The sequence below is a fragment of the Mya arenaria genome, chromosome 3 (genome assembly GCF_026914265.1).
Source record: "Mya arenaria isolate MELC-2E11 chromosome 3, ASM2691426v1".
In the NCBI taxonomy this organism is placed as follows: domain Eukaryota; kingdom Metazoa; phylum Mollusca; class Bivalvia; order Myida; family Myidae; genus Mya; species Mya arenaria.
This window is the reverse complement of record NC_069124.1, coordinates 7150246-7165201: the sequence shown is the minus strand read 5'-3', so window position 1 is coordinate 7165201 and position 14956 is coordinate 7150246. Positions and strand designations below refer to the sequence as shown.

At 34.9% G+C, this 14956-nt stretch overlaps 1 protein-coding gene across 6 annotated transcripts in view; it reads left to right on the top strand.

The window, feature by feature from the left end:
* LOC128226810 (calcium uptake protein 3, mitochondrial-like) overlaps nucleotides 1-14956 on the top strand; it is an 84087-nt gene that overhangs the window by 45159 nt on the left and 23972 nt on the right. For all 6 annotated transcript variants that reach the window (XM_052936873.1, XM_052936877.1, XM_052936875.1 and 3 more), the window contains one exon: nucleotides 13218-13300. In XM_052936873.1, the coding sequence (XP_052792833.1) occupies nucleotides 13218-13300 (83 nt within the window). The remainder of the gene's footprint in view (nucleotides 1-13217; nucleotides 13301-14956) is intronic.

Sequence of the window (14956 nt, the reverse complement as noted above, 5' to 3'; positions counted from 1 at the left end):
AGTGTAGGTTGTCAAGTATGGGTGGTATTTTTTATGTTCAGAGGCAATTTAAAATACTTTGCCATATGTATTTGACACGTAAAGGCAAGATCAACTTTTCATGTTCTGACCTTGTTCATAGGTCAATGTCACATTCGGGGGCATTCGTCACATACTGTGACAGCTCTTGTTTTAAGATAGAATTTAATTATTTTTTTTTTTTTACTTTTATGTCTAAAAAAAGATTAGGGTCGGTGAGGAAAAAATAGGGTCGGTCGGGTCACCGAAAACACAGGTAATTTTTTTTTTGGCCTTAGCAGTGTTCTTAAATAGTACACATCAAGGGATAAAAAGTAAAAAGATTCTCAGTAACAATTAAGAGGCATTTAGAACACCCTCAAAAAACATTATAAAGTTTAAAAAAATGCCATCGATCTTAAATTATAATCTTAATTATTATTGATAGACCAAATATTGTTCGAGTGACAACCCGACAATGACTTGACCTATGGTCATCAAACTAGAATTTGAGGTTGTGCATGACCAGTAGATGACCCCTATTGATTTTGAGCTCATCAGCTAAAAGGTCAAGGTCAATGTGACCTTGAAGGCAAAAACCTTGTCAGAGTGGCAACTTGACAATGTCTGGACCTATGGTCTTCAAACTTGACTTGGAGCTTGGTTGTGACTTGTAGATACCCTATTGATTTTGAGGTCAAAGGTCCAGGGCAATGTTATCTTGAATGTGATAGGCTTGTTCAAGTGATCAAGTTGCCAGGGCCTATAATTATTGCCCTCTACCTTGACATGGAGACCGGCCTGACTTGTAGATCACCCTTGTTGATTTTGAGGTCAGAGACAAAGGTCACAGTGACCTTAAATGCAAAAGGCTTGTCCGAGTGATAAGTCACCAATGCCTACACTTATTGTTCTCAAAGTTTACATGGGCCTGACCAGTAGATGACCCCTTCTGAAATTGAGGTCATCATGGGAAAGGTCAAGGTCACAGTGATGTTATATGTGAAATGCTTGTCCGAGTGAAGGTTGGACGTGACCATTTGATGACCTCTATTGAATTTCTGGTCATTGCATGGGTTAAAGGTCAAGGTCACAATAACCTTGAATGCAAAAAGCTTGTCCAAGTGATAACTTGACAATGTTTTTACAAATCTTGGCATAAAGGTTGTGGGTGTGACCATTAAATGATCCCTATTGGTTTTGAGGCCATCAAGTCAAAGGTCAGGGTTACAGTGTGGCCGCCTTGAATGTAAAAAGCTTGTCCGAGTGATAACTTGATAATGCCTGTATCTATGGTCCTCAAACTTGACAGGAATGTTTGGTGTGACCGGAAGATGATTTTGACGTAATCATGTCCAAGGTCAAGGTCACATTGACCTTAAATGTGAAAAGCTTGTTTAATGATACCTTGACAATGCTTGCACACATGACCCTCCATTTTTAAATGAAGGTTGTGGGTGTAACCAGTAGATGACCCCTGTTGATTTGGAGGTCATCAGGTGAGAAATCAAGGTCACAGTGTTTTTTAAGCAAAATTTAATTTTAAATAATTATTATCTTTATTAGTTTTAATGTTAACATGAACTGATATTACCTATTTGATGATATCACAAAATCAATACCCATTAGCTAAACTTTACTCTTATAAACATCCGGGATGAAGTTTATTAAAAGAAATTTGGAAAATTGAAATATTAAAATAAAGACAGAGTTAGGCAACTGCGTTTGTATGCTGAAATGGGTAAATGTGTGTATACATGCAGTAAAGGGTTAAATCATGTTGTTCTAACTGACTTTTATGGGGGGCATTACTTTGATGAGTTCTTTCCAATGGCCAAAGCAGATCAGAAATAGGTCTTTGGAACTGTTTAAGGAATGAAAACAATCATAAGACTCACTTCATCATCACGGCATCCTTCAATTTGTTTTATGTTGTATTGCAAGCTCAAAGTTTAACTCATTATAAACAAAAGCATTAATCAAATAGGCAGAGGATTTGTAGGGTGAATGCTGCAAAGTAGTTCCAAGGGACAACTTGGAGGCCTAATTGAATTGAATTGAATTGAATTGGTAACTTCTTGGGTAAACCGCATGGTTAATATTTTAGTTATTAAATTGGTACAATAAATTACCTTTTGGCTTAGGAAATGCACCTACTGCATTTCATACTTTGATATATGTTATTCTTATTTTCTCAGCAGGAACACTTGCTTCTGAAACTTAAAACAAATCATCAAAGAAGTTTCAAGGCAAAATGTTAAAATGGATCCTGAGACAAAAATAAACCTGCACGTTTTTTTTGGTGTATTAAAAAAGAGATCTATATTGAAGATTATCTAACAGAAACAAGTCTTCTGTTCTACACCAGTATGTTAGGCAGTTCTTGGAATGATAGTGATCACTTTTCTACAGTAAATCATATTGCTAAGGTGATAAGTAAGTGCTAATTGAGCTGTTTATCTAGAGACAAGTTTCAAGAACTTGCTTTTTTTGCCAGTAACTGTCTGGAGCAAGTTTTTCTCTACGAATGTTATTGTTGATTTTTTTGGTGTTAAAATTAAAAACCTTTGGAGATAATGTTGCAGATGATGTTTGTCAGATCTTAAGCAATTAATCTTACAGTAGAAACTGAATAAAAGGGACATATTATGTTGTTAAGTGTTTGTAAAGCTGTGAAATTATGAAGATCATTATATGTAAAAAATAATGTGTTGTTGAACTAGTTGTACTGGTGTCTTATTCCTGATTGTTATTTGTGATAGAATAACACAAATCCCGAACAGTTGGCGGTGTAATTCTTTAAGATGTTGAGACATTTTTTAGGTAATATTTGAATTGATAATGGCAGCAAATTTGTTGTGTAATGAAAGAGGAGACTGCTTGATTTGAGCATGGCAGTAAAATTGTTTTCTTGAAAGAGGAAATTGCTTCATTTTTTAATTGGAGAAAAATGTTGTTGCAATCATCTTCTGCAATGATCAGTGGTTAGAGAAGATTCTCAGACTTGTCAGAGAATGCAAAAGGTTTCTGTACTCTCTGCTGTTACTGTGCAGACATTGAATAATGGTGGGGAGTTTAGGTTTTATGATTCCAAGGATATAAAATTTGAATTAAGTTTATTTCCTTTCTATTGAAAATATGGATGGTTGATGAAAAGCAGAGACAATCAGTGTTAAGATTTAATATATTCATGCCTTTTTTATGCACAAGAGATAGATTGATGCAGAGTATGAATAGTTATGCCACAAATTTCAATTTGCCAATTAGGGTAATGATAAAGGTAATTTGCCTTTTCCTAAAGTGTTCTAACACTGGAGGGAAGGAACATTAAAGTACAAGTAATAACATCTGAAATGTTTCGACTGTGTTATGTTAATTTCATGATTCATGTCAGTTAAAATATAACGATTATTTTTTGGCAATCTTGAGTTACTTGCTCTCTGTATTCTTTGGAAAAGAAGGTTTCCAATTTATATGATATTTTTGGAAGATGATGATGTTCTTTTTTCAAACCATGGCCAGAGTTTAGGAGTCCATGTAAATATTGACCCAAAGAATGGATTCATAGACTTTAAGTCTGGATTCCATATTAATGGGCTTCTTACAGTTAGCTGTGGGTTTTGAACAAATGATTTATTTACAGTAGCTCAATGGTTCTGAATTGCGCATTCAAATCATTGTTTTCAGAATATAGCTGAAGTGGCTGGGAGGCCTTGAACCATATTGTTGTAACAGAGTATCTTTTATCTATGCTTTGCAATGATATAATTTAATGTTGGCTAATGAAAATTCATCTGATATTGTTGTTCATGAGTTTTATTTTTTATTTTTGTTGTGTCATAAAATGCCCTTTTAGATATTGCTTTTAAGGAGTATCTTCTACTTTTGCATTGTCATTAAATCCCCACTGATATTATTGTGAAGGAATAATATTCTTATATTTTTGCAATGAATTAAAAAAAACCTGATTTTGTTGTTTAGTGTATGTTCTAATGTTTTCAATTCAATGAAACCCCTTAGGAGTATTTTCTCTTTTGGTACTGCAATGAAAATACGTCTGATATTATCAGGAGTATCTTCTAGTTTTGAAACCTTTTGATATACTTGCATGTTTAAGGGCATATAATTCTAGCAATCAAATGAAAACACTTATTGTTGGTTAGGAGAATGCTCAAGTTTTGCAATGCAATAATTTGTTTGAAACAAGGAGCATCTTGTGTTCCAAAATGCAACCAAATCCTTTTATTGTTGGTGTTTAGTTAAAAAATGCATACTTTCAACCTGGAGCATAAAATGCAATGAAAGATTTTTGACACAAGTGTTCAGGAGCATCTTCTGTATTTGCCATGATTCATAGTCCGGCAATTGTTGGAAGTGTATCAGGTCTGTGTTTTCTGTCATGGAACTCACCCTTTGGGTTGGTCAGATCTGGGCAGTTAATGAAGAAATAGAGTCTACAGTGACTCCTGTCCATTGTAAACAAACAATGACCATGGGTCAAGTCAACATTGCGCTGATTTGCCATGTTTTGTCAGCAAATATCAGACACTTGCTACTGTTTGAACTTGAGATTTTGTGACGGTTTCCTTGATACACACAAGTTTACTTGTGCCAATTTTAATAAATTTACAAATTAAGTTGTTTACTTTTTCGAAAAGCTTGGCAATGTACTTCTGAAGAAACCAAAAGAGAGGATTATTTAGTGCTTGTTGTGCCTAAGGTTATTGTTTGTTTGCTTTTGCAACAATATTGCACAAGGTTTAAGATAATGTGTGTATTGCATTGTATATTACGGACAGGCACTTGTAGACTTGTTTGTCCAGTTTGATAATGTGTGTATTCTTACGCTTGGAGACTTTGGTAGAGAAGTGACTAATTCAATGGGTTCTTCTGATAGAAGTAGAAGGGACCAAAACTGAATATCTGACAATATCGGTAAGCTTGTACAGTGTAGGGCTACAGACTTAGTAAGGAACATGACTTGGTAGCTTATAATTTGCAGTATTAGATTGTCTTCTTACAGCAGATATAGCAACTTTTTCAAATCATACTTAAAACAGGGACAGGCAAAACAGAACTAGAAATCTGACCTTATAATTAAGTCCTGAAACGAAGCGTCTCACTTTAAGACCAATTAAACACGTAAGAACTAATTTCAAGACAGCATGTATATTTAGTCTAAAGCAATTGTCACTAAGATTTCTTGTTGCAATTAATTTTGCATCCGTGTTGATAAATAAAATTAAGCATTTTGTTGGAAATAAATGCTCAACCTGTTCATTTTGACTTCTGTACAATTTAGGGACAGCCAAAGGGCAGTTGTGGTGGCCCCTACCCCCTGCATGCATTCTTTCAGGGGACAGCGATTATGGGGCCAAGAAAATAGGCCCCTTTTGCCATTAAATGAGGCTGAAAACACCAGTCAAAAGGGCCGCAGCATTTAATTGGCCATTAGTTGCTTTAATTATATCTAAGGTCCGTTTTCACCAAAGTGTTTGGACAGATAATTTAGAATGAAGATAGCGCTGAATTGGAATCAAAAAGGAAGGAATTTTAGTCACATTAAAAGGATGAAAGCCTGTATTTATTTCATTAATCTGCAATTTTCGCTCAATTGAAATCAAATTCTAACCTGGTCACAAAAGTCAGGATTGAAATTGTTGAGGCTTTGGTCTATAATCATGATGACTTTGTTGGTCAGTTAAATAGATCAACCTCACCTCAATATAAGTTGGTGACTGGTAAGATTTATATGACTAACTTTTACAATCGCCACAGTCTGTGTGAAAATCATCTATAATTGTCTGTCTTTGTGTCAGGTCAATTTTGTTAAGGTCATCACAACCCCTTTGAATATTGCAGCTATCGGAATGTTTTGAATAATTAAAGATTTATAAAAGAAAGTATTTCAGCCCAACTAAATCTGTTAAAAGAAAAACGTCAAGTTATTGTCATATAGTTAATTTATACTAATTTAATTTATACTAATTCTGTTTAGATCAATTGCTGATGCTGATAGCTTATGGAATCCGTTATGAGTCCATTTCCTGGGTAGAAACCACTACCGATGTCCATTTTGACAGGCCATGAGAAAGTACCACTGGTGGGGCTTGAACATGTGTCCTCTTTGGTGAGAGGCAGACACCTTAACCACTAGATAGATCCTGGAGGAGTAATGTTGTGCAAGCAATTTGACCCTCTGACCATGACTAACAGCATTCAATAGAATTACATCAAGCTCAGTACACATACTTTTAATGACTTAATGCATATAAAAATTATGTTGCAAGGCCCATCACTCTGGCAAAATTTTTACTCCCCACTGAGATAGATGTGTTTGACTCACCCTCTGGAAATGCTCCTGTCACCCCTACTGCAATAAGTTATATTTTTTCCAAGCCATTTCTAGAACATACTTTAATGGAATAACTTCACCAGCATCTCTCGTCAAAACTCTCCACCAAAAATGGAGACAAATATTTTTTCAACTGATTCCTATTCAGCAGTATTCTGATTCACCCTTAACCTGATTTGTTTTGTCAGTTTTTGTGTTTCTTTGATGTTTTATTTGTGTTTAATTTATTGCCCATAAAATTTATGTTTTTTGAGCGGGATGTTTTAGTGTCTTTTTGTGTCAAGTGGATCAGCAGGGATTAATCGGTTTTCTTGTTTGATTTTAGCAAATTTGTTTGGGGGACTGACACTATTGCTTTGAATATCAATTGGTCATTGGCAACTGTAAAGGGACCGTCAATTGGATAATTAAAAAAAGAACAGATCCCACTTGTTTGGAAAAGTTGCTGAAATTTCTTTCATTTTGTTTTTAGCAATAAAACATAATTTTTGAACGCAAATAGGAAAAACTTTGATCTGGTCAAGATTTTGTCAGCAGTCTTACATATCACTTGTTTCCACATAGTTACCAAAAAAAATGGCTCATTCCAAGACACCAAATAAAAATGTTGTCAAACTGGTCAGTCTGTGAGAGTGCAGCTTAATTAGTAATATCTTCATATTAAAAGTTACGTAATAATTTGGTGCTGTAATTTTTCTTTAATTTTATGTCATTGATTATGAAACATGTTGTAAAGTAACACTTAAATGACTCAAAATTGTGACATTGATGACTTCTGAGTGATACATGATTTGCTGAATAACATGAGAATAATTTTATTACAAAAAAGGTTACTAAGCTTAAGCTTAAACTCCTAGTGTTAATAAACTATTCAACATTTTCAGGAGATAATCCAACTACTATATTATAGCCAAATAAATCACCTTAACTAGAGGGCCAGGAGTGTTCCAATGATAAAAATAAATATTCATCGTCCCATCAGTAGCATTTTTGCCTTATCAGGCATCAGATTTCAAAGACATTAAATCAACAGAATATCAGATAATGTGGTAGCTTCATAGAGGTTGTAAAACATGCTGCATTTATGTCCACCCAGTAGTCTGCCTTGTTATTAGTATCAGATCAGGGCTTTATTGACTCAGTTTGGGTTTTCTGGCATTTCTATTGCCCCTTGAGCACCTTTAGGGGTCTGCTCAGGTCAGGTGGTGTCCCCAAATTGCCCCGTGGACATTTTTGTTTCCCTGTCACATGGGGACATATGTGGTCATCCCGAGAAAGGGTCCAGGGGGCTATGGACTAGGGATTTTAAAGGATATTTACTGCGGCCGGTGTACATCAGAATGCCCGCTTCAGCTACATGCCAACACAACAAAAGTGACCGCTACGCTGACTCGTATTGTGTCCATTGGCAGCAACAGTAAACATGCAAATTAAGGTGGGAAGGTAATTAACATGAGAACCCTTGTGTTTGCAGTCAGTTCTAATTTAAGGCTAGCAATTTGATAGTTTAATATTCATATGGAAGTGGCTTCTCTTGTCGGCCATCTGTCCAGCATAAAATGACCGTCTCCCGCTTGTTTAATGCACAGGGTAATGTAAGGACGTCAATTACAGGCCGGGCTACAGGTAGCTTTACTATAATTTCGGTAAGTTGAAGAAAAGTCAAATAGTGGTTGAGAAATGTTCTGTTAAATGTAGAGTTTTGTAAAAGGACTCTAACATTGCAGTTTTATCCCTGATTATTCATTGGCACATTATAATTACAAATTAAATGGGCTAATTGAAAAGACCGGGGGTGGGGGGGATATATTTGAAAAACGTTGGAGCAATCATGACCTGATCAGTTCTGATTTCAGTTACAACTTTGATGGATTTTATATAGATAATTGTTTGAGTTGTTATTCTATATACAAAAATATATTTTTTTATTATGCTAATACATTTTGAATTGATTTCAAGACTGTAATGTGATTTATGTAATTAATTTACTTATTTGTGATGTCAGGTAATGAAATATTGAGTGCCTTTTAACTTTATAAAACTTACCGTATTTGTCCTGATAGATGTGCAATGGCCGTAATGACATGTATAGGGTCTTTTCCTTGGAACCTTCACCTAATAATGCTTATCCTAATCTAAAATATTAAATGAAGACCGAGTTTATTGCATGTGCTGTAGTGAAGTATCAGCTGCCAGTTTGTTGACAACGCCCCTCACTCTTAGTTTAGTTTAAAACATATTTATTTTACAATGATTGTGAAACAAGTTATTACAACATCCTATTAATCACTCTTGTTGGCTTGATTTTATGTGAGAGTGTGGTCTTGTGCTTGGGGGAACCCAAAGAACCTGGAAAAAACCCACTTGTCCGGCTTGTTGACCACAAACCAAACTCACATGCGCCCAGGCCTAGAATCGAACCGGGGTCACCTAGGTGAAAAGCGAGTGCGCTAACTGGACAACCCTTGAACGCCTCTGTTGATACCATTATGATAAATATGTACCCACAAAACAAATTTGTAGTGCTAGAGGGTATGGAAAATTAACATTTACTAATTTTTTATTAAATTTGGAAATAACTAACCAAAGACCAGGAATGTGCTGGGCATTAAAATGGTTATCTATATGATAATACTGGTTTACTGGTAGGCAGTAAAAGATAGAAATCTGATTTAAATCATTTTTTGAACAGTGTTTCTTCAAAGCTTGGGTTTCTAAGCACCACATCAAAGTGATTTAGGATGCAAGTGATTGAACCATGCCCAACTTACATAGAAATGTATACTCTGTGGTCAGTTTTGTAAACAATTTGAATTAACTCAAAGCTTGAGTGAATTAGGTTCACATTAATGCTGAACTTGATGACACTAAAGTTGATGGTAATAGTATCTGCCCAGTATGATTCATACATTTAGAGGTAAACCTATAGGTGTAAAAGAAGAATTTTTAGTTGCATACAGTTTGCTATTAAAATGTCTCTTTAATACTCATTTATTTTATCTTGCCAAATTTCAGCTTGATGACAATACAAGTATTCAGCCAGGAATTATGTCAGACCGGACCTATTTTACTGTTGTCTATTATAAGATGCCACCTGAAGGCTTCCTGACATTGTAAGACTGTACTGTTGTCCAATATAAGATGCCACTTGAAGGTGTCCTGACATTGTTGAACTGTACTGTTGGCCAATATAAGATGCCACCTGAAGGCTTCCTGACATTGTTGAACTGTACTGTTGTCTAATATAAGATGCCACCTGAAGGCTTCCTGACATTGTAAGACTGTACTGTTGTCCACCATAAGATGCCACCAGAAGGCTTCCCAACATTGTTGAACTGTACTGTTGTCCATTATAAGATGCCACCTGAATGCTTCCAGACATTGTTGAACTGGCCCCAATTTCTCGAAACTTCTTAAGCGTAACAGGCTTAAGTCGCTTATTTCAATTAGCCTAAATACATATTTATAATGGATTTTGATAAATGAAAAATGGTTTCTTCTAATGAGCATACAGATTTTTCTTATACAATTTCTAAAAACTCTTAAAGAAGTAAATATAACGCATATTATAGAACAACAAAAATAGTGAGTTTAGCTTAATCCTGTTATAAGGGACTTAAAAAGTTTCGAGAAATATGGGCCTGTACTGTTGTCCATTATAAGATGCCACCAGAAGGCTTCCTGGCATTGTTGAACTGTACTGTTGTCCATTTTAAGATGCCACCAGAAGGCTTCCTGACATTGTTGAACTGTACTGTTGTCCATTTTAAGATGCCACCTGAAGGCTTCCTGACATTGTAAGACTGTACTGTTGTCCATTATAAGATGAGACTAGAATATGCTTCCTGGCATTGTAAGATTGTACTGTTGTCCAATATAAGATGCCACCAGAAGGAGCCCTGACAGTGTTAAACCCTGGATATGTGAGAACAGAGATTGACACACCATTTAAGGAACTCGAGCTGGAGCAACTCCTCAATTGATTTGAATTTACATTTATAATAGAAGACAAGGTGACTTAATTATGTTTTGAACACTTTCTCTAATGCTATTTTAGGTTATTATTTTACTATGGTAGGCACTTTTCCTTACAGGAAGTTTATAAAGTCAGTCAGTTCAATGTTTAAAAAAGTGCAGTATGAATGAAATGGTTTCACATATGTGCAGTCTGACATTTAAGTTCTATAATATTTACTGAATTCTGCCACAGACAGTTTTGGAACACCAAATGCCAAGAGCTTGTCAGTCAGTAGACCATGTACATGTACATTGTCATATAATTAAATAGGGCACCTAAGGACAGTACCTTTGAATACAGCATTATGTAAATTAAGTTAAATTGTATAAATATGGGATTTGACAGATGCATGAACAAAAAAAAAAGTCATTCCAACATGACTGGCATGCAGTGAGACTCATTCAGACCTCGTAAATGGAGGAAAAAATCTGGGGAGGGTTTCTACTCATGTGGGGATTGCTTTATGGAAAAAAGGGCAGCATTGTTAATTAAGTATACTGTTATGATGTTAAAGTAACAACAATGTCACGGCGGGAATGCTGACTTCAAACAAGGGCCTGAGAAAAAGATTACCTATGTTTGCTATTGTCTTATGTCCATGCATTTAGTGACTTTCTCCTATTTACATATTACCAATTTTCTCACAGTGAAACTCTTGTCATCAGACGTAATGATCTCAGATTTGCCTATGACCAGCGGTATTCTGTAGTTACATCGTGGTCATAGCTTATGTGCAATGGCTTTTGTCTCATTAAGAAAATTTTATGTAAATTATTTGCATGAAATATCACAGGTATGCATTGATAACCGCGTTATATGTATTAGTGTTCTAAATTTTGTAAATTCCATTAAAAAATAGGGCAATATTTGATGGAATTTCATTGAATAAATTAACAAGGACATGTTTTCATTATAGAATATTGAATGTTTTTTATTTGACATTCTTATCTAGTTGCGTGTTATAGATTAATAAAAGCATTATCAATACTGATTTCTATCTCATAAGAAGCCAATGCCATGAGAAAATACATTTTTTAACAAATCAATCAACTAGTTGCTTTTTCAGTTGAATTTTTCCCATAGCCTTCGAATGAGCTTTTTCTGAAAGTCTATTATTAAGGAATATTTCTAATTGTTTCTCTCTGTTTGTGGTTTTTATATCGAGGTTTTGTTGTGAATAGAGAAATATTCATGGCATTTTGCCGTATATACGCCTTGAATTTAGTTGGATCGTTTATCTATTAAAGTCCAAACAAGGTTGTGAAAGTCAGGTCTATATTTAGAAATCAGGAATTCCATTTAACTTTTGAGATAACATACTTACTTGGCGAGAAGTACAGCAATCACTGATGTTATATGTTTAGTACTGAGGCAATATTCTTTGCTTTTAATCACTTTTGAAGTAGCGATGTAGTAATAATCTTCGTATTACAATATAGGAGGAGGGCCATTGATGAAAGTTTAATGTTTGCAAATATTACAAAATTCCTTTCTTGCTTATTGTTTGGGCTTCTATTAACAGATAAGATGCATTGATAAATTCCTCGCCAAAACGGTGGATGATGACATTGGTTAGTGTGTCATGTTGTGACTTGTCACCATGTTGGGGCTTGTCATCATAATAACTCCCTAAGTGATCCACTGACCTCTGTGTTATTTGGGTTTCAATAGGGCTAAAAAAGGATTATGACGATTTAGAGGGGACTCAAGTGGTCCTACAAGGGGATAGCTGTATCTATTTATATTGCTTTTGTCAGACTGTTTGTCTAGGTATTTCATCAGTCATTTGTTTGTCAACTAATTTCTACTTTCAATTTAACATTGATGCAATGTCCTTTGATGATGCAACGTCCGTAAACATTTACCTTTCTGAACACTTCAGATGTTAATTCCTTGGAATCCGTTTTATGAATTTGCTCTGTAAGCAACTTTGATATAAATTGTAACCAACTTTTTATTGTCATAAAGAATTTTTATTCTCATAGTTATCATAGCATAAATTTACAAAGTAGTTACCTTTCACCATTACGGCAGAACGTCATCGTGCTTGCAACGTTACTCACCGTTGAAATATCAATGGGTAAATTATACACGATGGCCTCCAAGACATTTCCTATTACCTTGTCACTTTAAGATTTGGAGATCATTTCATGGGATGAATCACTTATGAAATTATCATTCTTGTTCTGTCATCTTTCTTATAACCAGGTTATGGGCTTTTTGTTAGCTGGAATACATTATAGAAGCCAATATAATCAATTAGCATTTCTATTCCAAGAACATAAACAATGTTTTATGTAACTCATGTCATACTACTCTACTGTTATAAGTCACTGTGTCACTAAGCGGGGAATTTCTGCATACTTTGGTAATGCTGTAATTGCTTCCTTGTTAGCAGGCGCGTAGCTGCCTATACGCGAGTACACAGCTGAATCCACATTATTCTGACAAAAAAATGAAAAAATCAGCCAAAGTTGCAGTATGCGTACTTGATTACAAGATTAAATTTTTTCAATTTTCCAGTACCAGATTGCACCACGGGTTTCAAAATGTTCTGTGGGGGCATTCTCCCGACCCCCCCCCCCCCCCAGCTTAATTATGAATCCACATAAAAAGAGGACTAATTATGCCCCTGGTCAGGAAATGCACATGATCTTGTAGAAGTAAAAGTAAAATATTGGTTGAATTATAATGCCCCTTTTTGGTCTGAGAAAAACACAGAAGCTTGTGGTAGGTTCTCTTGTTAAAATACGAGATTTTAAACATTATAGTCATAATATTATTAATAACATATATACTCTACATATTCTGTTGAATTAAAATATTAAAAATATTTATTTATTTCAGAGCCGCAGTCTGGTTTCCGTATTGCCTTCAACATGTTTGACACGGATGGGAACCAAATTGTAGACAAGAAGGAGTTTCTTGTGGTATGTAAATGTAATATAAACATTTGATAATATTAATGTCAAAACTTAATTTTAGATAGTGATTGGCTTGTTCTTTATCAACTTTACATAGTTCTATTATTATTTCTTTGTAGAATTCTGATTTCAAAAACACACTTTATATATTATGTATGTCTAGCTGTTATTGAATTATTATTTCTTGCATGAAATGAAAATAGTATTCTAAGGGAGGCAACTCTTATTTAGCATTGAATCTTTAAGTGTATGCATGATGTCCCTTATTTGTAGCTGTGTCATTTAATGCAGATAAATAGTTTGTTTATGAAGTACTACTTCAAGAGTAATTTAAATATCTTCTCTCCTTTATACTTTATATTATTTCTGGCTGTAACTTATTAAAACCTATGATATTGTTTTACAACAACATCAATTTTTGCTTTTTTTTGCAGAATTAATGCTGTTGTCTTGTGATTTTATCAAATACACTAGTTCTTTGTAGGGTTATTGCTATGACGTACCAAGTTTATCCAAATATGGGTTTGGTACAATCTGGCAGTTTACGTCATGTTTTGTTCTCAATTAAGTATATGTAGATTTGCACTGTTGTGTGTCAGAGTATGGCTGTTTTGTTTTGTTTTGTTTCAGTCTTATGCATGAAAGATCACGTGGAAAATGTTCAATTGATTGTTCGACACAAAGATGAGAGTGGTGTAGAGGTATTAGCCTCTCACCCAAGAGGTCAGGGGTTTGGGCTCACTGCCTCTATAACACCGTCACCAGTACTGGTTTCTACCAAAATCATATTTGAGCCTGATTTATATCAGCTTAAAGCTGTCATCACTATCAAGGAAAATAATTGTATTAACTGAAGTTATTTCTGAACATTATTTTAAACTGTTTTGAAAAGTCCATTTGTATGCGCTTATCAATTGATGCCAGTAGAGGCAATACTATTTTTTGTTGTATGTTTTGCTATTTGGAATGTTTGTGACGCAGTGTTGTCTACCCAGTCTCATGCTCACTGTTCCGTGTTCATTTGATAACCGTGTATTTCCATGGTAATTCTGCCATTTCCCCTTCCCCCTTCATAGATGATCACAGTACTGGTGAGTGGAATGGCGACTCTTGTATGAGGGAATGATGTTAACAGTAGCTATGGTTGAACAGCTGTCTATGAATTCATGGTTTCCACTTTAGATCCTAGCCATAACTAGAAATCTTTTGAAGATATTAAATTGAAACTGAAGATGTGTTATAGGTCCTATAACTGTTGCCTAAATATTTGTCAAGTTTCTCGATCAGAACTGAGAAAAAGGACAAGTGTTGGCAGCCTTCCATCCGTCTTGTCAACATTCTGACATGATCATTATTGTCATAAAGCCACAGCTAAAAAAAAGTTAAGTTCTAATTACCAAGAAGCTGTATATGAGCTGTTTGGATAAGTTACGTGCTGGCAGACACAAGTAAGTTAAATTGTATTCACAGGATATTCTAAAACAAACTTCCGTGCTGCACTCATCAAAATTAACAAGCCAGAATTTTAACATGACTGTCTCTGAAAATTGTAACATTAGTAAGGCTACCGTAAAGTTCCTATTAGACGTACATGCCATAAAAAGACATGCAGGAGGGGGTCTTTTTGGGATTTTGAGACGTGAAAATTGCTTACCTTAACAC